At 49.4% G+C, this 27,768-nt stretch overlaps 1 protein-coding gene across 2 annotated transcripts in view; it reads left to right on the top strand.

Moving 5' to 3' along the window:
* LOC139053093 (probable G-protein coupled receptor CG31760) overlaps window positions 1-27,768 on the top strand; it is a 180,405-nt gene that overhangs the window by 87,677 nt on the left and 64,960 nt on the right. For both annotated transcript variants that reach the window (XM_070530256.1, XM_070530249.1), the window contains 3 exons: window positions 11,737-11,908; window positions 12,826-13,087; window positions 15,956-16,340. In XM_070530256.1, coding sequence (XP_070386357.1) covers window positions 11,801-11,908; window positions 12,826-13,087; window positions 15,956-16,340 — 755 coding nt within the window. In that variant the 5' untranslated portion in view covers window positions 11,737-11,800. The remainder of the gene's footprint in view (window positions 1-11,736; window positions 11,909-12,825; window positions 13,088-15,955; window positions 16,341-27,768) is intronic.

Below are 27,768 nucleotides of genomic sequence, written 5' to 3'. Positions count from 1 at the left end.
TTAATTCCGCCCCTGTCGGAATGCGGCAGCCACTGACGGGAATCGAACACGCTGCCTCTTCCTCAGCAGCACAGTGCCATAACCGCGAATCCACCATCCAGTGGCAGTTAAATGAAACGACTGATCAAGCGTAGTGTCCTGTAGATAGTATAACAGTGCGTGCTTAGCAGTCAGTCTTCCAATACGTAAACAGGGTGTCCCGACTATAATGCACCAAGATTTTAAAATATGGAAATGACACGTAGCTGAACAGAACCGAGGTAATGTTGTTTGCCTTCGCTTCGAGATGCGCAGAATATCTTTTTTGCATTCTGCCTAATTACATAATTAGCCTTAATTAATTGCGCGCGAATACACGCAAATATTGCGCGAATACATGCAAAATTGCCGCGCGTCTGGCCGCTCGAGGCACTTTGCGTGTATTCGCGGGCTTGTTTCACGCTCGGAAAAAAGCTTCTATGTAGCACGTATTGAGCAACAGAAAGCTGTATCGGGAGTTTTTCATGTTACTTTACAAATTTCTTATTGACATTTTTGATATAATTATATTATTTTAGAAGTTGAATAATTAATTAGGGCTAATTATGTATATAGGTGGAATGTAAAAAAAGAGAAGCTCTATCTCCAAGCGACGGAAAACAACATTACCTTGGTTCTTTCCAGCTGCGTGAAATTTGCATATCTTTAAATCTTGGTGCACGACAGCTAGGGCACCATGTATATAAGAATAGTATAAAACAAGATGTTTCATGGGCCCATATGATTGCGCCAGAAGAAGTAGTCAAACGCTATGTAGCAGATAACAGATCTGACAATTGAGCATTAGTTCGCATATTTTGCATCGTGTATATAAAAATTATTACACGTGGCATCGTTTTCTCACTGGCTGGCATTCGGGTGCCATGCAAGCCCTTATATGGACTGTCGCAAAAGAGAGACAACGGAAGCGACGATGACCAATTGCGGGCTGTATTTCTACAGGCGTACTGGGCCTAGTGAAAACATTGGGACAGAAATACCAAGGAAAACTTAATGAATGACTAAAACGATTAAATTCATCTATGTATGTATAGAGTGAATAAAACATTGCACGACGGTATGGAAGCACGATGTCGAGCAGCCTTGATTTGGGCGAGTCGGTTCATACTTGGTTAAACTGTTTCATGCGAAAGGTTTCACAGTGCTACCCGTACTTCAGGCTTGTAATGCTGTTTTCGTGAATCTTGTCTTTGTTCCAGTCGCGCTGTATTTTTACCAATTAAACAGGAATACACCAAGAAATGTATCAGTGCTGTGCTCGCACTAACCCGCGCTTTTGCAGGTAGTCAGAAACGTGCACTTGAAGCACGCAATCAGGTTGCACACCATACGATCGGAGAGGATGCTTTCTCTTATTTTAACTGAGAGCTACCGTGCTCGTGTAGCGCGCTAGGGGACGCAGCGACCCCCCCCCCCCCTCCCCGCCTGAATGCTTTCCAAGAGAAGACGAGCTGTTGTTCTTTTTTTTTCCTGGTGTTCTCGTGCATCGGTCTGCTTGGCAAATGGAGAAGCACCATCAGGAGAATGATTTATGGCGCCCGTGAAACCGATATGGAAACCGAGCGCCCGAAGAAAGAATGAAAAGAATAGCAAGTACGTATTGTACGTACATGAGTTGTAACCACCCATTTTGATGCCTCAGCACTGGAAACGCGCGCCATTTCATGATCCCTGTTAGCATGTAACATTCACATTGTGCCCGTACAGTACATCAGGAAAGGGTTGCACAGCCTCAAGAGGCTTGGTAAATTATGCGCGTTTATATAACTGAAAGATGAAGCTCGATCTCGAGAGACATACACAGGCACAGTAGAGTACATGGAACGCTGTTAGAGTAAATCAGGACGTAGTGTCTGGGACTGCGCGAAATTTCTTTCGACTCACATCTGAAAGGCTGGATCGGGAGACTGTGCTCTATCGTGGCCTTATTCTAGAATCTATCGCTTAAAACAATAAAGTAAATGTGTATTTGCGTATCGTTATGCGCTATATATATACGAACGCACGCTTTCCTGAGAATCACCTGTCTAAGCACCCCAAGTACAGCGCTATCTAGCTGCATCGTGCTACACGCTTAAAGCGCAAACGGGCGAATCCACGTGGATGCGAGGCACCTATGCGAGCTCAAACAATGTCAATGCTCTGCACGCGTAAGCTTTGACTGCTCCACCCCAGTTGCCTTTGCGCCGCACAATACGTTTTGTTCTTCCCCTCGTGCTTTGTGTCAGCGCGGGCAGGCAGGATCCTTTCGAAGGCAACTTCTTCCCATTTCTCTCGCACGTCGTTCGCCCTCTGCATCTTCACGATGAAGACCGCGCAGGGGATTGGCCTCCCTGCGGCGCTTTTATGGATAACGCCACCGTGCAGTGCTTCCGAGGCGCGCACGCCTTTTTTTTTCCGAAGAGCAGTCAGCTAGGGACAGGAAAAGCCGATTGCACCCCCTGCCCGAACAATCTCTTTTCACGAGCGTGGGAACCGCGTGCGGGCGTGCAGACGTCGGGCGCTCGGTCCAGGGTTGCCAACGATAGCCGGCGGCCGGCAATCTTTATGGGACGGTCTTCCGGGAGAGCTCTGCCGTATCGATCGCCGAGGGGTCTCGTACGCGCACCTGCCGACATTTCGCAAGCAGCCCGAGGGGGCGCGCACGCCACGGCTCCCCAGGCCCCGGATCCGCGGTTCCCTCCTCCTCTTTCTCCGCCCACGCACCGCCACACTTCGCTCTCCCTCCTTCAGCCGTGGCTCCCCGTCGAGTTGGCGCTGTTCAAACAGCGCAGGCCAGTTTGCTTTGCACTTGTCCAAGATCGGACGGAGGGAGTGCCGCGGTTGCAGACGATCCAGGCAGGTGTAAGTGGCCGGTCACGAAATAAACCAGAGACGGTGACAAGTGATAGCGACCTGTTGCGCGTCGCTATGTGCGCCTACTTGAGAGGAGCCAGGGGGCTCGAAAAATGCCGTCCTAAAATCTAGTCGACCGCTTTTACGGGTGGAACTTGTGGTCAGTATATACGTAGTATCTTTCCAAAGCTGCAATAAGAGAGATGCGTGGAACACTTGCAATTTGTTGATTATTTTCAGCGCTCAAGGTCACGACGCATTGCGTTGGTATGCAGGCCTCGGACAGTGAGAAGATACAATTTATGAAGCTAAGAAATTACGCATATGGTAATAATGCGAGTTTTCGTTATTTCTGGCGACAAAGACATTGCAATTTTGCGTCGTTATCAAACGCGCGTGCCTTAGTACAGAAAAAAAACTTGATTTCCGGAGAGAAAGAAGTTTATGTAATCGCGCCTGTCCAATTCATTACAATGACCACATATTGGCTTACTGATCTTCGCTCCTCTCCACAGTTCCCTGGCATATCTTTCAGAGCTCATGCCGTCCCTACTTCGCGGGGGAAACTTGCCAGGAATGCTGCTCACTGCAGTGTGCCGTCTACATTAGACGTCCAATAATGTCGCCAGCGCGCAATACTGCATACTACACAGTATTGTTTCTCCTCTTCGGCACTGTCAAGTAACTGGCGCGAGAAAACGCTCTTAAAGTTTCAGTTTTTGATTAAACTATATGCCAATGGATGCAATGTCTCTTAATAACAACTAAACAAGAAACACAAAAAATACCAATTTCATCGCATGGAAACACTTACTACTGGACGCTACAAAATGATTTGACTTTTATTCTTGTATTGCATATTTGGTGAGTCATTGCTTATGTAAACTTAACGAAACCAACATGAAAGAGCTTGAGCATAGCGGCAGCAGCTATACAAGGAGACGATTGATTGCGGATAAATTGCTTTAGGCTTGTGCCGGCGGTTCTAGAAGCTCCAAGCGGTGGATACCACTCATGCGTTATCAGAATAGTTATGTCGTCATTTTATGTCGTCAGCTTTTTTTTTTTTTACTCCTTCGTCAATCTATTGTGTTTTCTTTTTTGTATGTACCTTACCCTCCTGCCTGGGCCTTCTAAGTCCTGCAGTATTCCTAAATAAATAACGCAGGCACACGTACACGTGTGTATGTGTGTGTGTGCGTGTGCGTGTGCGTGTGTGTGTGTGATAATGACCACATAGAAGTTCTGAAGGATGACCTAGTGCACATGAATACTGGCAAAGCTCTTAGAGTCAACGCTGGGTTTGCTCTTCATGCCGTTGTATTTTTTTTTTATTTTGACGTTGTGGCTTGACGATCACTGCCGCCTTGTGTTTACTCTGAGACTCTGAGTAAGTAACTCTGAGAAAATGACCGATTGTTGATCCATGCCAAACAGAGTCATTTTCTGCCTATTTTTAGAGCTTATGAAGCAGACGCAGAGCACATGATAAATTTTCTCTAGCATGGTGCGTTGCTCAGAGTCCGGGCTATCTTAGCAGACATTAAAAGGAGGTTTTACATCAAGAGCTGCTTTCTGCATTCATGGGAAAGGAGAGATAATTTTTCGCAGCATCCACTGCACCGAATTTCATGTGGCTTGTTGCATGTCAAAGAATAAGTTCTAGTGAGTGTGGGAAGCAACGTCTTTATTTAGGCCGTCATATTTTTATTGTTTTTTTAAACAAAGGATTGTCGCAAATTGCGAATTCAAAAAAGCTCCAACACCAAGTTTTCAACTACGCAACCCGGTAATAAATAATGATATCACAATTTTGTAAACTGCGCCTTTTAAGACACCTAAAGCGTACATAATTTAAATATGTTACTCTGCTCTCAAGTACACCACTTATTTGTGAGTAGCGATTCTGCAATAACACTGGTAAACACTAAAACTATTTCGCGTAAGCTTAAGGAATTTGTCGGGTTTAGAGGCTCCAGTAGATGCCAGTTTGCACGAACGCAATATCTATTTTTGGTGCTTGAGGTACCGGTTTGCAAATATTGTGCTTCATTTTTTCTTAAACTTACCAATTTCCAAGAATTTCTGTCTCAAAAGTTAATTCAAATCGGTCCAGTGGTTGTCTTATACAAGCATTTCTGCGTTTTACATTATTTGAATAGGAGAACCAGAGCTGTCATCAGGCTAAAGCTTCCTCTTCAAATAACACTGAACAGAGTCCACGTCAAGTGTATGCCAAAGGCCTTCGTATAGTTCCTCTGACTGGACCGCCGTGGTTGCTCAGTGGCTATGACGTTAGGCTGCTGAGCACGAGGTCGCGGGATCGAATCCCGGCCACGGCGACCGCATTTCGATGGAGGCGAAATGCGAAAACACCCGTGTGCTTAGATTTAGGTGCACGTTAAAGAATCCCAGGTGGTCGAAGTTTCCAGAATCCTCCACTACGGCGTGCCTCATAATCAGAAAGTGGTTTTGGCACGTTAAACCCCATAAATAAATAAAAAACGTTTATCTGATTGGATTATGGTATCCGATATCTAAACTCCGGATCAAGCATAGAAAGAGCCGGCTATCGCGCTGATCATGCAGAGCCCAGAAATGTGTTGCATTTGTGCGCTTAATGTGTAATTTGTCCACTTTGGGCTCAAAAATTGGGATTTATATAGAAGACGAATTCCCGAGGGAATTTGTTGACTCTGTCTCAGCCGCAGTGTCGCGATTAATGCTATCATGTCGGGGAACCCGTGATACTGCGCCCTTTTGTTGATGCGGAGCTCGTACTATATACTCGGTCACGTCGAGAGGAAACAAGTAGCAATGACCGCGTTTAAGCACAGATTCATTAAGCTGCTGCACTGCCGGTTCCGCGTCACAAAATACACTCCGCATCTGAGCCTTATGACAGAGTGCTAAAGACAGCAATGAGTTAGAAGTACAAACTTATTCTGTTCACAAAAGGATGTGCTGCTCGCCCACAGTCACGACATCGTGTTCAACGCAGTTCCCGCCAAGAAGCCCTTCAACACTACGCAGGTTTTCAAGCAACTGACTCATCGGCAGTGGCCTAATGCATTATGCAAAATTCCTGGTTTCCTGCGCAGTCTCACGAGTTTAGTTAATAAGTCCCTTTGCAGGGCACTTTGGCCGCGTAAAACGCTTTGGCAGACTGCAATTTGCATTGCTATGAGCTAACTGTACTATTAACTGGGATAGATAGAATAAACTTTAATGTCCAACGGAAAAAGGTGATCTACCCACCCCCCGACGCACAGGTCAGGGGGCGAGTGCCGCCGCCTCAGATGCAGGCTGGGAGGTCTTGGGTCCCAGCAGCCTCTTCGGCCAGTTGGACGAGCCGGAGCTGGAGCTCAGGGTCCGAGCTGCGCAGCAGGGTCTCCCAGGTGTCTCTACTATCTATTTTGTGCGTTCCCCCGGGAGAGTACGGACATTCCCATATTATGTGGTCGAGGGTCCCTCTCGCCCCACAAAGATTACATTTATCGCTCCTGGCCTCGGGGAACATGTGGTTCGCCATAACCTGGTGCGGATATGTATAAGTTTGTAGTCGTCTCCACGCGACTGCTTGTCTGTTGTTTAATTTTGGGTCTGGCGGGGATACCAGTCTACGAGCCAATCTATAATGCTGCGTGATCTCCCCATATTTTAGCATGCGCTCTCCGCTCCCTCGGTCATCGAGGGGCCCCGTAGCGGCTCGGCGGTAGAGATCTCGAGCCAGCTCGTGGGCCGCCTCGTTGCCGGGGACGGCTTCATGCGCCGGAGTCCAAATTATTTGAATTTTTCTATCTAGCTTTCTCTGGCCTAGGATTCTGGCCGCTAAGGGCGAGATCCTTCCCTTGCTAAAATTTTGTATGGCAGTTTTGCTGTCACTGATCACAAATTTCGCGTCCGTTCCAGCGCAAGCTAATGCGATCGCAATTTCCTCGGCAACTTCTATGTTGCGCCCGCGCAGAGTGACAGCAGTCACGGGAATACCCCGGCCGCTGACGGCCGTTGCCACCGTAAAACTGCCGCTACCTCCCGCCGCGTCTACATAGGCCACCTCATGCTCCGAGATATTACCGAATCTAATTTTTAATGCTTCGGCTCGTTTATGCCTCCTGTCTTTGTTATGTTCCGGGTGCATGTTTTTTGGCAGAGGGGGGATAATCAGATTTTTTCTAATTTCCCTATCTACTTCCACCTTTTGGGTGGGGCCTCTGTCCGGGTTTATTCCAACTTTGGCCAATATGGCTCTTCCAGTCTTCGTGGTGCTAAGTCTCTCAATTTGAGAGGTTCGCACCGCTTCCGCCAGTTCTGCCCATGTGTTGTGCACTCCTAGAGCCATCAGTCTCTCTGTTGATGTACACATGGGCAGTCCCAGCGCTCGTTTTACGCATTTTCTCATTAGAGAATCAATCTTTTCTCTTTCCACCACTTTCAAATCGAGATATGGCGTTGCATAGCTCACCCGGCTGAATATGTACGCCTGTATTAGCTTAAATAAATTTTTTTCCTTTAGCCCTCGACCTTTGCTGGCCACCCGCCTAATTAGGCTCAGGGTCTGTAATGCGTGATTCTGCAGCCTCTTGAGGGTCTCGCCATTGTAGCCGTGTGACTGGAGAATCAGGCCCAAGATTCTAATTTGCTCTACTCTACCTCTTTACCCGCCACCTTAATTTTGATCTCCGATGGTGCCTTGCACCTTAAGTGTTTCGGATTGTATATAAACAATTCTGATTTCTGCGGCGAGCATGCTAGGCCTCTCTCGGCCGCGTAATCGACTATGATGTCGGTGGCGGCCTGGAGCAGGCTTTCGACGGCTGAATCACTTCCCCGGTTGACCCAGAGGGTGATATCATCCGCATATATACTAAATTTTAATCCCTCGAGCTTTGCCAATTGCTCGGGGAGTTCTCGCATAGCCACGTTGAAGAGTAGGGGAGACAGCACTGATCCTTGGGGCGTACCCTTACTCCCTAGCTCAATTGTGGGGGATTCCAGCGTTTGGAACCTCATGCAAGCAGTTCTTCCCGTCAGGAAGTCCCTGATGTATCGATATGTTCTGGTGCCTACATTAATCTTGTTCAGCCCTTCCAGGACCGCCTCATGCTTTACGTTGTCAAAAGCCTTCGTGAGGTCCAGTCCCAGAATTGCTTTTGCATCTTTAGACCTTGAGTCTATTATATCATGTTTGATTTGGAGCATGACGTCCTGCGTACACAATTGAGGTCGGAACCCGACCATCTCATGTGGCCACAGATCGCCCTGCTCCATGAAGCCCATCAGTCTGGTCTGGACGACGTGCTCCATCAATTTCCCCACGCATGAAGTTAAGGAAATTGGCCGTAAGTTTTCCAATTGCGGAGGCTTCCCGGGTTTTGGTATTAAAGTAATGCTTGCCGTCTTCCACTGTTGTGGGAGCTCGCCTTTTTCCCAACATTCCTGCATGTACTTCGTTAGATAGCTAATGGAATCATCGTCTAAGTTTCTGAGCATTTTGTTCGTTACCCCGTCAGGGCCTGGAGCCGACTTCGTTCTGAGTCTTACAATCTCTGCTCGCACTTCCGCTTCTGTGATGGGGGCGTCCAACGCCTCGTTAGGCGCTCCACCATAGTCGGGTAGTGGAGTTCGCGATGTTTCCCCCACGAACGTCTCAATTAATTTCTTCATGAAATAATCATCGTTCCCTACGAACGCGTGCCTAGCTTTTGCCAATCTTATACCGGATTGAGTTTTCGAGCTTGCAGGGTCCAACAAATGCCGGAGGATGTTCCACGTCTTGGAGAGGTGCATGCTCCCCTCCATTTCGTCACACTTGTTGGCCCAATTTTGTTCGCATAATGTAAAAGTATAATCTTCGATTTCCTTATTGTGTCTAGCAATCCTTCTTCTGAGGTTGCGGTTCCATTTCTGATTTTTGAGACGACGTTCCATGCTTTGCTTAGCTTCCCACATATGCAGAAGACGGCTGTCCGCTATCTCCGGGGCGTTATCCCCTTCGAGCGTTTTTGTCGTCCTTCTAACGTCCGATTTGAGCGCCGTCGTCCATTCCTCGATGTTTCTGATGGGCCCCAGTTCCTGCGCTCTCCTGATATCTCTAAAGTTATCCCATTCAACGACGGCCGGCGCGCGAGCCCTGCGCGTTTGAAGGCCCACTTTCAGTATGGAAACAATTATGTAGTGGTCGCTGCCAAAATTTTGATCCGAATTATGCCATTCTAGATCTTTAATGTTTTTCGAGAATGTTAGATCTGGAGATGTATCCTTACTAACGCTATTGCCCACCCTCGTTGGACTCTCAGGGTCCGTGTGCAGAGTGAGCCCTATGTCATGCGTATCTTCCCACAGCTGTCTGCCTTTCGGGCTTTGGTGCGGGTACCCCCATTCCTGGTGATGTGCATTAAAGTCCCCCACTATCAACAGTGGCTGGTTGCTTGAAATTTTGAGGGCCTTGCGAAGCAGAGCCCTGAACCTCACCTTCCTTTGCCTGGGTGAGCTGTATAAATTTAGAAGGAATAAACTAGGGTCCTTCTGTTTTCCGGTTAGAATTTCGACAAACACGTTCTCGATCTCTCTCGACTCTAAATCGTGTTCAATTGCCGCGATATTTCTTTTCACGAGTGTTGTGACCGAGGATTTCTCCCCCCTGCCACTATGAAATGCCTGATAACCTGACAGTTTTGCGGGTCCTCCAGTTTCCTGGAGGGCAATCGCCAAAGGAGTCTCATCTAATAGCGGAAGGTACTGTTGCAGAATCGACCGCTTGCGCCGGAAGCCGCGACAGTTCCACTGCCAGATTTGATTTTCATTTGCGCGCCTGGCCATTTTGCAGTTGCGTGACGATCTGCTCCATATTCTGTTGCCACCCGTTCATGGCGACCATCTCATTCCTTAGCCTTTGGCATTCCTCGGCCTGTTTCTGAACTGCCCCGAGGACAGTTTGAATTTGGATGTTGATATGGTTCATAAATTCATTCATCTTGGCCTCTAATCTTACCAAATTTTCGACCCTTTTTTCTATAGCCTGAATAGGGTCGGCGTCTTGAATTTTGCGTTTCGTTGGTGGCGGGAGGGACGCCTCTGTGACCATCTTATCCTCTCCTTGCGGCTGTTGACGTGCCGCTGGGGGGGTCATCTGTCTAATGGGTTGTTGCGGAGGAGGGGTTGCCTGCCTCACTGATTTCTTTAAGTTTTGGATTTCGGACCGTTGCGAATCGACTATCCCCGTTAATTTTTCGACCATTTTCTTTAATTTCTCAATTTCCTCGTCCCGTTTATCCCTCTGATTATTTTCCTGGGAGACCTTGCCCGCGAAATTCACACCCTTACGCTCCTTGCTCCTACCTCGTCTCCATGGGTTGGCAGGGTCCCTTGAGCTCGAGCGCCCCCTGGACTGGCTCCTGGCACGGGAACCGGAGCGTCCTTTGGGCGGCGGCGATGGTCTGCTCTGATTTGCTTCCAGTTTTGGGAAAGAGTCCTCGCGGAACTTGAAGTCTTTTCCCTCTTTGGGTTCGCGTTGTCGACTCTGATGTCCCCCACCAGTCGTCGTTGCTTGTCCCATCTTCTCCCACTGTCGCTTCTTAACTTCGTAGGGAGTGCGGAAGAGTTCTCGGCACTTGGGATCTCCTAAGGCGTGGCCTTTGCCGCACAGCTGGCATTTCAGCTCACACCTGTGGTCACTTGACGGGTTCTCGAGGCCGCAGCCCCGGCACTTGACGTTCGTCGGGTCTGGGCACACGTCAGCGCGATGTCCGAGTCGGCCACAGGCGACACACACTTCGTATTTTTTGCGGTACAGCTGGCATCTGTGCGGTGCCCCGTTGAGGTAAATCCACCTTGGCACTTCTTTCTCCTTGAAGAGGATAAAGATCGACTGTGAATCTTTTCCCAGCCTGCGGACGCCTCGAATCTCGGGGTTATCCTTGCGGTCTAGGCGGTACAGAATTTCTTCGATGGAGTATCCGAGTGGAACCCCGTGGATGACTCCCTTTCCACAGTGCTCGGGGGTGGCCACGTAGGCGAACGTCTCCACTTGTTCTCCGTCGAACATGAGGTGTTTCACGCTCGCGTACTTCAGCTTCCTCTCCGCACTCGTAGTGATGACGAGAACGGAGTGCTGCTTCATATTTGGAGTTATTATATCTTCCTTCTCTTCGCGTGGGTTAATCCCCGCCGACATTTTGATGACGTCAGTCAGATATGCTGTTCCATATTTTGTAAGCTTAACTAAGCCGCCACGTGGTCGGAGAACAATTTTCTCGGCGCCGTCTGGAATGCGCGTATGCTGACGCTCGATCGACTTGGCCGCCATTTTCCTGCCTGCTTGCCTCTGCCGGGCTCGCTGTTTCGCACTTTTCTGCCCGCTCTTCTCTAGCGGCACGTACCTTCCTCCTTCACTAGCGTACCATTGTCCTGGAACCGAAGATTCCTCGGGTGTAGTCACTCCTTCCATAGTAGCCATGATTCACAACTTCCGCGCGACCACGAGCGGCAAACGATCCTCCGGTGAGGACGCCGCGGGCCCGATCGGCCGCGGTAGCCTCAGCGCCTCAGCTACGTGCTGCGTTGAACACACAAAGTCCAAAAATGGAGGAAATAAGGTCCCACTTGCGGAGAAAGCGGTATCCTCGTGGTCCTCTCGAGTTCCGTCGTCGATTGAGCACAAAGCCTAGGAAAACAAGATCGAAAGACTGCTGAAAAAGGCCAAAATTCGCACAGCCCATCGGAAGCGCGTTCTACCAAGAAGGCACTTCGTCGTCTTCCCTCTATTAACTGGGATAACTGCGCTGAACAGTTTTACGTGATTTTATGGCTGAGTTAGCTGCAGCGTTGTCGTGAGCAGTGGACCTTTTGTGCCGGCAGCAGCAGGTGCAGCAGCGCTGAGGCCGGCCTTGCAGTGAGGGCGGCGCCCTAGGCGCACAATGCGCTGATGTCGGGCCGCCGCCAGGCCCTGCTGTGCGTCGCCCTTCTCGGATTCTGGGCCCTCGGCTCCGGCTGCCTGCACTGCAAGCACCGAGCTCGCATCCTGCGATATCAGGTCGGTAGCATCGCGCCCTGCACTTGCGCTATAGCTACGTACACATGACAGCCTGTGCTTTAGATACATGCATACGCGTGATAGCCTGAGTAGCCAGAGAATATGTAGAAAGGGCGGAGGAACTCCCGAACCCTCCCTAGTATGCGGCTGTTTCGTACTAAACTAAATATGCCTGCAATAGTTTATAGTTTTCAAACTGACAATAGCATGTAACTTGGTTGCAGGAAAGTAGTCTAAAGCATGCTGAAAAAAAAAAAGCAAAACACGAGAAAGCTCGCAAAGCCTACTCCTTCAGAGCATAAACTTGTCAACGAAGTTTCGATATTTTTCGCGCCCTGCAATGGGTTTATTAATATAGCGCTAGACCAATGGCAAAATAAACGAACGTGTCCATTGCGCTTAACTTTGCAGAGCGTTTTATAGCTACATGCTATACAGCGACTGAGCCGTAAAATCGCTGTTCGGCCCCAAGGCAGCGCAGGCGTTTAAGTCCACGCATATGCCATGTCTTGCGACTGTGTAACGCGGTCGCGGGTGGGCCATCTCACGAAAATGGCGGCAGTTTATAGAGGAAAAATAAACAGTTTACTGTTAACTTGCCTGAAACTCGTGAATTATATCAAGTTAACGAAGGAAATAATTATAAGGGCAGTTTGGTACGTGTGCTGCCAAGCTACGTGTGCCCACATCGAGAGAATTGAAATGCAGACGAATAGAAATGGAACGATTCTCCACAGAGCGCAAAACAAACAAGCAAACAAACAAAACTCCAGATACGAGTTCGCGCTTACGGACGTCACCGGAACGCCGCGTCGCCGTCACACGCGCACGAGGCCGGCGATGCGGGATCGTAACGTGCCAGTCTGCCGACGCGGACACACGGCGCAGAAAGCCTTTAAGGCGCCCAAATCGCGCAGCGCCAGCGACCAGCCGGCGACGATGAGCGGCCGGCGGTGCGGGTGTCGCGGCGCGCCACCAGCGCGTCGACGCCGGAGGAGCGTCTGGAGCGCGTCGAGTCGGTGGCGTGCGACAGCACCGCGGGCGCCTTCCCAGCGGACTCGGCCGAGTCGTTCCACGTGGTGGACGTCGAGCTGCCGGAAGCACACGCCGAGCTGCTGCGCCAAAAGGTGGACTTGGCGGCCCGTCTGCTCGTCCAAGTGGCTGGACACAACAGCGAACGTGAGTGACCGCGACACGTGGCAAAAGCATTCGACGACGTCAACGTGCCTGTAGTGGCCACCCGGTGTAATCGACGGCAGACGGGCAAGAAAGCGGTCACGCATTTTCTTGCTTACGCAGGTTGACGAACCATCGTATCTTCTTGGTATAGTGTTATCAACGTAGAAAAAAGAAAGGAAAATAGATAATATGGTCGGAACCACGCACGGATGGTTGTCTAAATCGAATGATAGCTTTCTAGTGTAGACGTGTTGGAGATTAACACTGGGTACCACAGAATTCATTTTTACTGTGCTGAGTTGCACCACTTACTGTGTGCTCTGCACCTTGCCTTGTGGCTGTTGTAGCCACTACACACATAATTTCAACCACTGTACTCGTTTGTAGCTGTACTGAAGCTCGTAGCAGTGAGGCACGCGAAACTATAGCTTGCAAAGGCAAGCACAGATTGTGCATATCGGGCCGGCAAATTATCAACTGGCGTAAGCAAAATCTAACAAACAAAATTCGGCACGGTACTGCTGCATCCGTGATAAATATTCAGTCCTAAATAAGACGAGGACGATGGTCACGTAGAAATACTGGCGAATTCGCTGCAATTTCGCAGCACCTGCTTCTGGATAGGCTTTCTGACAAGGTCGTTCAATTTCAGAGCGTGTACGTTGAAGTCTCTAACATTAAATAATGTAGTTTTGCAACGGAGCCGATCAGTAGATAAGAAAAACTTTAATGCGAGGACAACATCCGTCGCAGCAGCGCCTAAAAATAAAGAACGAGATACCCGATAATAATGCTTCTTAGAAAGGTATTGTTCGTTACATATCCAGCCCCCAAGTCGAGTTCGTGCCGGTGAGACATTTCGCATGACTTATCACGAGGTCACGCTCCACGAGTTAGCGTGCGAGTGGTAGGCTTCGCCTTTTTATCTTCATGGAACGCATAAGTTATGTAAGCACATATACCGAGTCACATTTCGATTATATATAGCACGTTTGCCTAATTAAACACAACGCACGTACCTCGTGGGTTGAGATAAGCCGCCAGTCAAACGTCCTTGCATTGTGGAAGTAACAGAGTAACACAGTGATGGTACGAATAATACGAACCTTCAGGGTTGCATGTCGTCGTCATCCTAGATAAAAATTTAAATTTCCGCTCTCATTTGGCGGTCGTGAATGCACGGAGGGGGGAGGGGGGGAGAGAAGTGGTTTCTTCTGTGCTGGGAACATAGATCCAGCGATTCAGTCGGCCATTTCGCAATTCGAAAGCTCATGTGACGTTTTAAGGGCCCGAAAAGCGTCATTGCACTGGTGTCTATAGCCCCCGACGCGCATGGGAAGAGTAGGGGTGCGACATAGGTAAGGCGCGCGCAGTCGTGATCAGATGTGAGACCTCCAATCCGTTGGTTCCGCGCTGGGTTTTCACAGCCGCCGTAGTTTCGGTGCTGCGTGCCCGCCCCCGGGCGAGGTTCGAGACAATTGATTTCTGGCCTGTGGTGAAAGGCGAAGCGCCGTGCTCCTCGACGACCTTGCGCTACGCGACCTAACGCTCCGAGGCGCCGCGTTTTACGGCCGCGTGCATAAACAGCGAAAGTGATATCAGCGGTCGTTGCAGTGCGCAGTGTCACCCTCGCGGCCATCTCTTTTTTTTTTTTTCATCGGGGCTAGGCTAACGCCAGTTACGTGCATAATTATGAATGACCTCGCTTTGCTGCCGTTGCAGGCACGCTTAAAGCCACGACGGAAACGAAGCGGGTTTATTATACACGATGTTACGTGTACAGACATTCCGGCTTGTATCAACATTCCTGCAAATAAGTCATTACGCTGCTCACGAGTTGATGTGCAATAAAAAAGTAATGTTGCAATGTATTTCACGTCACAATTTGACAACAACCTTATCGAATCGGTTGCTAATGGGATAGTTCGAAGTAAATGTATACGTGCCGGCTAGTTTTGAGAGTCCACATTTAATGCTGCAGCCGGAACTCTGAGAGCGGCTTTTAGACGGTTTCAGACTTTCATCTGTTTCTGTTTCTTGACAGGGTGTTCTGATGGAGATAATTGATGTATCTCATGCACTTCCTTACGTTCGCTAGCGCAAATGATGTGCGGCCGAAAATGTTACTTCTCTCTGCTGATCTCAGTCCTGAAGATTAGTTCACTTATTTTCTTTTCCTCTTCGCTGAAACGCACCGTATACCGACAACGAGACGTGCATAGCCTCGCCATCCCTTCAGGTGGCACTGATTGCCGAAGTTTCTTGCACCCCCCCAAGTGGCGAAGGTTACGGATCAAAGAAAGCCCCTCCCCCCGCTTTTTTTTTTCTCACTGCAGTCCCTGGACATTGTGAAATTCGGTGTTTCACCAACTTCTTCGTGGGCGATCTTGTTTGAGCGTCCGTATTCTGCATTAACCACGTGACAGCGAGATACTTACTTTAACGAAAAGTAACGAAAAACTAACTGGAGACATTAGCCCCCTGATTGTCAGACAACGCTGCTACAGACTCTGGTTGATAATACGGTAACACAGTGGTCGCACGAACGCACAAGCATCCGATACGCCCATACGTGCACAATAAAGCTATTTGGCAATGTTTTATTGAGGTCCCACTGCGTGATCAGAACTACACGATGAAAACGAGAAAGAATTTGAACAGAAAGAAAGAAAGAAAGCATGAACACGCTTTATTTGAATAAAAAGAACAACGGCAAATATATATATAGTAAAAAAAAATGTCAGCAAAATTCACGCGTACGTTCTCCCCGAGGCACCCGTCGTTTGCAGTGTCATACTTGCGGCAGCCGGCTTGCACAATGATCGAGAGCGATTTGCAGCTCGCGTAAACGGACGCACGGTGCTGCAGGATTACTGCTGCTGCTGCTGAACGAGACGCTGGCCTCGGACGAGCGGTTCTCTGCGTGCCGCGTGCTGTTGGCGGGCGCCAACGGCACCGCCTCGCATCCATGGGTCACCTACATGGCGTCGCTGAGCCGCGCCGAAGCCGGCCGCCTTACGGAGCGCCGCAACTTCCAGCTGGCCAACGTGCCGTGGCTTCCCACCGAGGACGAGGACGACTCGGCAGCGACGGCGGGCCGACCGCGCGTCGATGCCACCACTTGCCGCGGCCGCTGGTCCAACACCTACTACTCGTGCCAGCTGCGCCGCTGGCTCGTGTCCTATACTGTGCTGGTGTTCACTGGAAAGGCGCCGCCACCGGCATCCTCGTCCGGCTCCCCGCCGCCCTCGAGGTGGGTCGACTGATTGATTGATTGATTGATTGATTGATTGATTGATTGATTGATTGGCTTTCGGGCGCTTAACGTATTCCGCAGCTACATCTCATCTCCAAGACCTCAGAATTAATGTTTGAGCTTTGGAGCTCTCACACAAAAGCCCCAGTACATTAGGGGTGCGATCTTGTACGCGTTCCAAAATAGAACGGAGGCGGTTCGTTCCACCGAGCCAAATACGATTCGTCAATTTGAACCGTGCCGAACGCCATGACATCTATTGTGACGTGATATCTGCTGTCAGTCATTCCGTGTCATCCGCTATCGGACGAACGGAACGGAACATAGCGCCTATTTCGTGACGTAAAGAATGGACCGCCTCCGTTCTATTTTGGAACGCGTACAAGATCGCACCCTAGATGCACGCTATCGGCGGAGTACGTCCGCCACGGCCGGGGCTAGGCTATAGCGGATGAAAAAGCGCTTGCTCGTTTATTTATGATCAGTTTTGTGCCCTGACAGTACACATTCTTATTGCGAAGATTAATACGTGGCTGCTCGCGTGGCGCCGGCTGCACTTGTAGTCCCTATTTTCGTTTGACCGAAAAAAAGAAAGCCTATACTGTAAATGCAAGGCGCCAACAAGAAAGGCTACATCGCCTCATTTGCAGTTTACATAAAACACAGAGCCCCTGTTAAAGCCCTTGCGAAATGCAGTAATTTTTTTGCGCCATTTATTCTCTTTCTTCCTCACTGGAATTGCTTGAAGCGCGTATGCAGGAATAGTCGAAATATTAATATTTCCGACCCTGCTGTTCGCAAGGGAGGGCAACGAGGGCACTGTTACAGTTTTTAAGGACTATAGACATGGACAAGCGGCTGTAGCCTGAACTGATGTTTACAGCGCCACAAGTGCTACTGTGCTGTGCGGTGATAGTATTCGGTGACAGTGACCGATTGTGATTGTGTGTCTGCGCTCCTTTTCTTTCTCTATCTCTACTTTCCTGTCACATTACTTCCCCCTCCCCTCATTCTCAAGCGTAGTGTAGCAAACCGGATATTCCCCTCTGGTTACCGTCCATGCCTTTCCCCTTTCTTCTGTTTCTCTCTCTCCGACCCTGCTGTATAAGGCAAAATCCAACTACGAAATTTTAAGTGAATCAGCATCTGTGTTGATTCAGCGTTGTTCTTGATAGACCATTTTTCCCCATCTTCCGCTTGTGAGCGACGAATAGACTGCGGAATCTCTAGCTTTCCTGTATCTGGCAACACATCGTCTTGGATCGAAATTCTACGGTCTTCTAAGTCATCGATGACCCAAAGACGTGGTGACTGTATACAACAAGACACCAACACCCTGTTTTCAACGAAGTATCGCTTATATAAAAGCTTCTCACAACATCTCGTTAACTTGTCTTGTTGACGGTCTACCGTTGCGCAGCAAACATGCAACTGAAAGTCCATAACCACGGAGGTCCGTAAGCTCCCTCTGGAGCCGTAGAGAAGCTATAGAAAAAGTGAGAACAATCGGTGATCTCAGTAATCGGGTCATATGTTCTAATATGAGCAGATGAAACGTGGCGGGTATAGGACGGTATTTTTTTCCTGGGAGGACAGAAATACTTGCTCCAACTTGAGCGCATTTACTCGTCCTGACCTAAAGCTTACGCTGTGTATGGAGACTCGAAATCAAGAAAGGACAGAAAAGCAACAACATATGCAGAAGCCGTACTTTGAAACGTTTGATGGAAAAATACCCGAGCTGAGCGGTTTCTATATATACCTCCCCTCGTAGTTACATTTAGACCGATGGGTCAGTCATGCATTCTAGTTCAGCAGCTGCAGTATTTGTCCCAGCAAAATCTGCAGTGATAAAATTTAGAAGATTGCACTAGGCATCAACGATGGCTGTCGAACTTTCAGCTCTGCGTGCAGCAGTTCAATTGGTCAATCAGGAAACATCCCAGAAAAGGTGCATCTTCTGCGATTCCAAGGGCGGCCCTCAAAAGTCTGCTCTCTGCCTTACGCCGTGGACCTCATGAACGACTTGTCGCAGACACGCGAGAAACATGCCATCGGGCAGTTGAAAAGGACATGACATCGCATTTCAATGGTTGTCAAGGCACTGTGGGATCCTTGGAAACGAGCAAGCAGACGCATCCGCACGATCTTCACATAACAGTGGCGATTGCGTCGCTATACCGATGCCAAGAACAGACCCAGCGGTAAAGCTCCGTGCGCTTGCTCGAGAGCTTACGTTGGCCCAATGGTATTCCGCAGACTTTAAAAGACCAGCGCCATTTTTCCCTGGATCCTCATCTGAAGCTCCGCTTTCCACATGGCTTCCAGGTAACTCTCATCTGTCGCCTGTGGCTTGGAGTAGCTATTACTAATACGTACTCATACTTCATCGGAATGGCCACAAGTCCTGATTGCGAAGTTTTTCGCGTGCAAAAAAAAAAAACCATAGCGCACCTTCTGTACGGTTGTCGTCGTTTCAATGCACAAGACCCTTACCACCACGATCGACAAGATTGACAACCGCCCCCTTACGGAAGCCAAAATTCTTGGACCCTGGTCCCAGCCGACGTCGGCCCGAACTGCCTAAAAGCGCTAGTACACTTTTTAAAACAAACGGTACTCATTGGTCAACTATAGAATGTGTGAACTGCTGCGTTATCATTTTTTAAAATCTTTTCTTGATTTCTTATCTTTTCTACCCTTTACCCCATCCCCCAATGCAGTGTGGCCAACCGGACACTTAACCTGGTTGATGTCTCTGTCTTTAACCTCCTGTTTTTCCTTCCTTCCTTCCTACATTCATCACGGTCAATGTCCTGCAGTGCACTAGATTTGCTGCAAACTACGCGCCACATTCATTTGTGACATACAACACCCGTACGCCAAGACAGCGACGTATACGCCCTTCGATAAACACGTCGCGTGTGCGTGTATTGCAGGTAACTGACCATGTATCTATAAGCCCGTCACGGTACCGCGCTTTCTGCCATCCGACGTGAAAGGTATACTCGCGGAGCCAGGTATGGTCGCGTATTTTCTCCGTCCAGCGCCATTATATTATCGACAGTTGCGTCTGTCATCATTCTGCCCTCCGCGTATACGACGGCCGCGCGGCAATGTTTCCATCCGTCGCTCTTCGTCTCGCAAAGCAGGTAACGAGAAAAGCCTTTCGGCGCTGCCCCTTTCGGCGGCTGATTGACGACGCACCCTCTTCGCCGCGCTCACGGCCCGGCGAAAATGGAGGGCGGCCATGTCCGGCGCCGAGCAATAATCGGCCGCCGCCTTCCCATGCAGCCGCGGCTCCATTCTTTTGCCCCTTCGGGAACCCGGCGGCGCGCTTCTTCGGGCGGCCCGAAGGCGCTAGCGTGCTGGCTTCCCCCTCCGCGCCACGCTCTCGACCTCCGCGTCTGTTTCTCTCAGCGTGGGCGCGGTGACGGAGGCCAAGTAACGAGCAAAACAAGGCGCGGATAATGCCGTTCTCCCCCGGCAGCCTCGGCCGTGTTTACGAGATCCGTCGCAATCAGCGTCATCATTGTTTCGGACACTCCGGTGGCGTGTGGCAGCCGGGGATGAGATATAATTCTCCCCGACTTCCTGCCCCGTATGCAGCTTCTCGTCCCGCACTCCTGGCGCAACAAAACACGGCGCTCTGTGCGTCCGTATAGATCTGCCAGCCGAGAGACCGTATTCGGTTCATCAGGAAAAGAGTTGTGTAAGAAAATGCATCGAGAAGCGTCGAAAACGCGTCGGCAGGAAAACAGAAATACAATCTTCAGTCCTCCGTGGACGTCATCGGGATACATAGCGTGAAAGGTGCTTGATATTTTAATGAAATGACATCTATTGTACTTATGCTGTTTTCTTTGAAGACATCACCAGACCGCTGTTCAAAGGCGCTTTGGATTTTCTTCCCTATAGGTGCTTGAATTCTCGACATTAGACGTTGGCAGAAGTAACTAGCGCCGCGTGGGGTTATATTTATTCAGGCTAGCACCAACATAATCCCTAATCTTTGGGCTCGTTAGTCTCTTCTTTTTTTAACGAAGAGACGCTTGCGCTTCCCCCCAACCCTGAAAAAAAGAAGTTTGCAAAAAAGGCGCAGTTTCACCCGAAAGGCGCAGTTTCACCCGAAAGGCGCAGTTTCACCCGATAGGCGAAGCAGCGAGTGCGAAAGCAAATTAGTGGACAGCTAGCTATACGAAGTATAGTAGTTTTATCGGCCGTATAAGCTTGTAAATAAATGCATACTAAGTATATTAACAAGCATGATGTCACACGCGCACAAGCAAGCATGAACACATCTCACTCGGTGACTGCGGAAACTAAATAAATACATAAATAAATAAACCAGTGAAAGCTTTATTTCAGTTTGCAATACAGCGTGCAGTAGAAACTGGGGGTATGAAAGAAAAAGCAGTCGAGAAGACCACTCACTGTCAAAATGCTGGAGTGAGGAAGCGCGGCAGCAGCAGAGAGCGAATTTATCTTCGTGCGTCTTATCGCATCAACGCGAACTAAGCCGCGAAAACACAGCACGCAGTGGGCTCTGTGCCCGTCTAAGATAGCTTTGAAGATACAGCGGCCCAGGAGGTCACCCGGAATAGAACGCGCCCGCCTCCCTACTCACTCCCTGGATCCATGCGCGCGGCGGAAGGCGGCGCGCTTCCTCCCCGCTTTCCTCGTTTGCGTGCGCGAGATTGAGCCGGCTAGACCTCAGACGCCTTCACTCGCACATTCAAATAACGGCGCGCGGCGACGATTTGATCGCCCTTGGACTTTATACGAAACCTCATGTCGACGCCGACAGCGACGGCGACGGAAAAAAGGCACCTGGAGCGTCCATATATCGCATTAAAAAGTCGGAGATAGAAAGGAGAATCAACATTCATTCAACGGTTTGTTTGTGTTAAGGGAAACTCTTTGCCAAGCTCTTATTTCAGTAAATTTGCACTTGCATTTCGGCATTATTCCCCGTGCTTTACACACCGTATGCGTGACAATCAAGAGGGCATGAAGCGCATGAAGACGGTCAGGTTAGTGCGCTTTGGCTTGGCTACGGCTCGTTAGTCAACGCATTAAAAAAGGCATTGTAGCTCGATCGAGAAAATGTACGAGCCATAAATAGTCATGTGTTCTAGGAGGTGCGATCGGTCGCTTGCCCTACGGGATTGATCAGAATGGCAATTTCGTCTGCAAAAGCGCCACCCAGACCAAACACGTGAAGGGAAGCTAACGGTTCGCTTTCCGAACCATCATAAAATTGCAGGTGCTGCTGCCTACCTTCCAGCAGTGCTTCGCTTTGCCGCCTACCTCTCGAGTATTCTTGAAAGTGGCGCCATCCCACTGGAGAAATTGAACAGCTGATTCGGCGCCACAGGGCAGCCAGTTCAGGCTAACTAAGGGTCCGAAGAGGCTGTGAGTTAGCCAAACGTGCCAACTCAAACGTAACACAATTAAGTTGTGGAACAGCGGGACGACGGCGGTAAAAGCGGTAGGTGTCCCGCCTAAATAGAGACGTCTTGCCACCTCAACTTACACCAATGGCACCGTTTCATGTGCGAGTCGCTTGGATTCAATTCAATTCAATTCAATTCAATTTATTTTTATTTCCAGAATTACAAGTGTTCTGGTGGATACCAAAGGCTAAAAGCTGTTGGAAAAACAGCTGGACTAGGCCGATGGCGTTATCATCTCTGTTGAATCAGTAAGATCAAGTTCATAGTGTCCCATATTACGACATAGATGGTAGCTGAGCTTTCCGCTCTCTTTACCGCGATTATTTACATCACTGAAGAACCATCGGGAATATGGGCGGGCCTTTGCGATTCCAAGTCACCCATTCAAAAATTGGAGGACGCTTAAGCTTCGCCTTCAAGAGTGGAACGCGACAGCGTTCCCGTCGACCCGCCAAGGGGTATAAGACAGTGGGCTACGGCGCAGCGACTACGCGCCCCGCATCGGACGCGGTGAGCGTCGAGCAGTGCCGCGTTCGGTGCGGCAACGAAATGTGCGCCGGAGCAAGCGACGCACGCCTGAGCCTTAGAAACAGCTCGTTTCTGAGGCAACACTGCATTCACTAGAGACGCTTTTGTACCGCTTTGAAGCATCGAACTCGTGGCTGAGTGGTAGCGCCTCCGTCTCACACTCCGGAGACCCTGGTTCGATTCCCACCCAGCCCATCTTGCAAGTTGTTTTTTATTCATGAAGTGCCTGCTGGGATTTATCGCTCACGGCCAACGACGCCGACACCGACGCCCACGACACCGGCTTTTCTGCGACACGAGCTCCTTAACGCTGTCGCGTTAAAACCTGCTGCCAAGCCTACGTCACGGAGCCTACGAATAACTAATACAGTAAAAGCTCGTTAATTCGAACCGCAAGGGGAAGCCGCTTTAGTTCGAATTAACGAAAGTTCGAATTAACGAAAGTGAAGGAGAGCAACAGTACACTGCGATTTGGAAGCAGTAGGGCATGCCAGAAATTTGGCGTGTCAGAAAGTGATGGCGTGTGCCGCGGGCACATGCCATCTTGAAGTCGAAGCTCTGGGTCCGACTGTGCCACACTACCGATGTCCACCGAAACGAACATTAGCCGAGGCTTAACACCATCACAATGAATCGCGACGGCCGATACCTCCTAAGCTGAAAACAGACGTACACAACCGATGAAGACTGCCGAGACAAAGACGCTGAACATGTGAAGGTGGCGAAGGCCCTGATTCGTTGGTTCTTGATTGCAAGCGCAGCTGCGACGTACTTGATTCGCTGTGTTTCGGAGATGGCGCTTGCCGTGCCATCACCGCACAACATTAGCAGCTGTACAAGATTTGCAAAGCCTCCGAGATTCGCAACGGGCATGAAGTCTCGGAGGTTACGTAGAACGGAGAGGCGGCAGCCGCCGCTGCCTTCTGGCTGACCCCGCGTCGGTTAGATTTTTTTCCGAATTTGCCTTCTCTCGCCGTTCTCTCCGTTTCGGAGGCAATACAGCCTTGTGTGTAGGCAGTAGGCGCGTTTCTCTGGCCGTGTGCCAAGCGAGCGTAGTTCGAATTATCCGTGAGGGAACCTTCTCGCGTTCGAATTAACGGACTTTCTTATACATACACTTCTGTGGAGTTTGGCCGGACCAAATCGTACAGTTCGAATTATCCATAAATTCGAATTATTGAAGTTCGAAATAACGAGCTTTCACTTATACCAGGTACTGGACTGCCTCCACCTGGCTCCCGGACAGGGCCACAACAACGTTTTTCATTGGTTGCCAGGGCACTGCGGCGTCGCTGGCATTGACCTCTGTCGGTCCGCCCACGACACTACCAAGACAGTTTGGATTCCTCTGTCATAGAACGGACGCTGCGAGAAAAACTTGGACCACTGGCTCCTGACGCCTCTCCATCTGGTTGGAACTCCCCCCCGTCTCTCGAGCTGTAGCCTACGAATTCTTACATTTTTATCGGGAAAGTCCAGCTTTCACAAAGCTTCTCCCGCTGCTCTGCAACATTTTATTGGGTCACTTGTGGTTGGGTGCGGCATTCAGAAAGAGCTATTCGTTTCTCGCTGGGATCAGTGACACACCTTCGTGCGAGAAGTGCGGGTGCGAGGAGTCTATCGAACATCTCTGCATCTGACTGCGCGCCATGACGACCCGGGCCTTTTACTCCGCATCACGTTAGATAACCTGGATTCAAGATCATTCACGGAGAAAAAAAAAAAGTGCTGAGACGCTGGCCTCACAATTTAAGCCCGGAAAGCAATACGTGCATTACTGTAATTCCTCAAGTCCACAGACCTTAGAGTTGAGAGCACTCGATAGACTCGGAGCACTCGCAGTCATTAAAAATTTCCGTACCAAGGAAAACAAAGCCTGATTTTTTTTTGCATATTTTTTCAGACTATGGGTGCTTTCAGAATTTAGATGACTAAAATTTTCTTTAAGTGCGAACCTACTATTATGATTATTGATATTTTTATTCTTATTATATATTATAATTATTATTAGTGTACTCAGACCTCAGTAAAGCCTTTGACGTAGTCAACCGACCCCTACCGCCCGAGAAGCTTGGGAACTACGGTGTTGAAATTGCTATTGTAGCTCTACTACGTAGCTGTCACCTCGATTGGTCATGCTTTGTGAGCGTCAGTGATCAATGTCCTTTTGTCCATGCGGTATATAGTGGTGTGCAAGGTTCCGTGCTAGGTATGCTTCTCTTAATTTTCATGATTGATGTTATCTCAGCAATCCAGAAGTCTTCATTTGTGACGACATCAAGTTGTTTAAGAAGATGCACTGTATTGAGGGCTGCCACGCTCTACACTGCGTCCTGTCCTCGTTCTCTTAATGGTACCAGCTGAACGGGCTCCCTCTAAGTTATTCGAAAACCATAATTGTGTCATATATGCGCAAGACCTGCAATAACGTCTTCCCTTATTCTAACGATCGTGCAGTGCTGACGAGAGCTGTTTAATAAAGCAAGCTTTCTGATAGTACATTAAGATTCTCCGCCCACTCTAAATGCATTGCATCACGAGGCCTGCCGGCGCTCGGTTCCGTCTGCAGACTTATAACAGACTTCTGTACCCCAATATTAGCTCTATGCAGGTATTCCTCAGCGCCAGGGCCAGAGGGCATTGCATACCGCACTCTGTGTAATTTTGATGAACGAACTCGAAAGACACTCCTGCTCCTGTACAACTACTCGTGGCAGACTGGCACAGTTCCCCAGGAATGGAAGTCAAGTCGCCTTATTCGGCTTCTCAAAGCTGGCAAGTCACCTTTGGACGTTGCGTCGTATCGTCCGATCGCACTTTCTGGTTCTGTAGGAAAAGTAATGAAACGGATGCTTCTAACGCGTCTGGAGTGGTACCTAGCGCGCTATGAAATTTACCCAGACACGTTGACAGGATTCAGGCTCAGCCCTTCATATATAGACGATGTTGGCGACTTGGTAACGTACGTCGAATTCCGGAAGGCCTGTAAACGCTTGTCTGCTGCATTGTTTCTGGACGTTGAAGGGGCTTACGATAATGTCACCTACGAAGCCATCCTTAAAGCGTTAGAAGCAATAGGAATCGGTGGCAAGATATAACTCAGGGTTCGTAACTACCTATAGATGCAATCATTCTATGTGCTCACAGGGGATGGCACGTCACCGCAGTACTACAGTAGCCGCGGAGTCCCTCAGCGTGGAGTACTAAGCTCAACGCTTTTTAATCTAGCCCTTATTGGACTACTCGAGAACCTATGAAGCACCGATCGACTCTCTATTTACGCCGACGACATTTGTATCTGTACATATCGGGTGGCACGGCTTCAGCTTCACACTCGGATTCAGAAGACAGCGCCATGGGCATCATGCTACCTTGGTAAACAAGGACTGGAGGTGATGTGGAAAAAGTGCGCAGTGGTGGCGTTTGCCCGGAAGCCAATGTTTGCGTACGGCATATAAATCAACGGACAAATGATATCATCCAGCAGAAGTGACAGGTTCTTGAGGGTTTGTGATTAAGAGACCCGTCTTGGAGTCCTCACGTGAACCATTTGAAAAAGCGACTGATATTTGTCATCTGTTCAGGATCCTTGCAGGAAAGATCTTGGGGTTGTCCCCACAATCTATGTTACAGCTGTACATGATGCTGTTTTTTGGTTTTCTCCAGCACAGCCTACCTGTTATATCAAACACCTGCAAAACTAATATGCTTACAATTGAGAGCATTCAGGCCCAAGCTCTGAGGGTATGCCTTCGATTACCACGCAGTGCGTCAGCGGCTGAAACTAATGCCATTGCTCAAGATTATTCAATCACGACGCACATCGCCGTCGAGACAATGCGTGCACACGTCAGGCACTTTGCCCGGACCCCTTGCCACCACCTCGCCGCACTCGCCGTGGAAAGACCCCGCACGTCATTTAGCACAAGTGTCAGTGCATATCCTACCTCGCTTACATCGGGGTACACACCTGAGACCAGGCCGGTGTCTCCTCCATGGTGTTTGTGCCGTGCTGAAGTGCACCTCAGAACTCTAGATCTACCACCGTCTGGACTAAAACAATTGAGCTTACTCCTTTTGTACGAGAGATACAGTAGCCATGTACACATCTATACTGATGGATCGGCTACATCAACCAGTTCTGGCGGTGCTGGGTTTATACTGACGAGAGGAATAACACTGTTATTCCCGACGTCACATGCCACGGCGTCCACGGCTGCAGAACTCACGGTTCTGCGCAGTGCGCTTCAATTTATTGACACAGAGAGTCCTGGTACACAGGCCATGTTTTCCGACTCGAGACCAGCTTTAGACCGCATGCAATCAGCTCTCCGACGTGGAGCTCACGAATACCTAACATACAAGATCGTCAAACTTCACCACGACGTCAAACAGAAAGGCAACGAAATTATTGTCCACTGGCCATTGCGGGATTAGGGGAAAGGATCAAGCAGACAAAGCTGCCCGAGAGTCACATCAAGAACAACACAGCGTTCCCATTGCTCTTTCCAGGACAGACGCTGCAAGTCAGCTTCGTCACCTAGCACGCAAGCCCTCTTTACCAGAGTGGAACACCCCAAATACAAGACGCACCAGGTTGCACGAACTGAACCCTTCGCTCTAACTCAGACCTCCACCCGGGATTCGCCGACGTGAGGCATCCCTTCTATACCGGCTGTGGTTGTGAGTGGCTTTCACGTAGGCGAACACTACTCTGATTGGAATGACCGACATTGCTGCGTGCGACGTCTGCGGCAGCGAAGAGAACATCGAACATTTATTGTGCCACTATCATTGATTTCAGTCAGAGAGACAAACATTATCTGTCTGACAAACATTGACTATCGGCCGTTGTCCGTGCAAGTGCTGCTTGAAGAAGATCGTCCCCATCGCGCATCGGCCCACAAAGCTGTGAAGGCGCTTTTGTCATTATTGAGGGCGACTGGCCTATGTGAACGCCTTGACTTGCTCAGACCCTCCACGTGCGTGCGCGAGCTCCATTGCTTTTTTCCTTCCCCCCTTCCCTCTCTCTATGTCATCTTTCTATTCCCTCTTTCCCGTCCCCAAGAGTAGGGCAGACAATCAGACACACTTCTTGTTAACATCCCTGCCTTCTCTCTTTCTCTCCTCCTCCCCCTGTACCCCACCTACCTTCCTAAAGTTGTTTACATCCACCTGTGTCCCATTATTTAAATATGCCTCAGTGGTGCGAAGTGACACAACCAATTCAAGCAGCATTTTAATCGAGCGTGTGCAGAAAAAGTTCAGGAATATATATGCATCGTTTTCTCACCTCCCACACCAACTTTCAAGTGTGAATCCTAAACTTCCGTCACTTAGCTGCAGGCTTAGTTGTACCGACATCTTCTTTTTATACAAAAGTATTCATCAAATTATGATACCTACGGATCTACTAGCAGCTGTTTCACTGCGGGTTCCGC

The sequence above is a fragment of the Dermacentor albipictus genome, chromosome 1, assembly GCF_038994185.2.
Source record: "Dermacentor albipictus isolate Rhodes 1998 colony chromosome 1, USDA_Dalb.pri_finalv2, whole genome shotgun sequence".
Lineage (NCBI taxonomy): Eukaryota > Metazoa > Arthropoda > Arachnida > Ixodida > Ixodidae > Dermacentor > Dermacentor albipictus.
The sequence above is the reverse complement of the archived record's forward strand: the minus strand, read 5'-3'. Positions and strand labels throughout refer to the sequence as shown.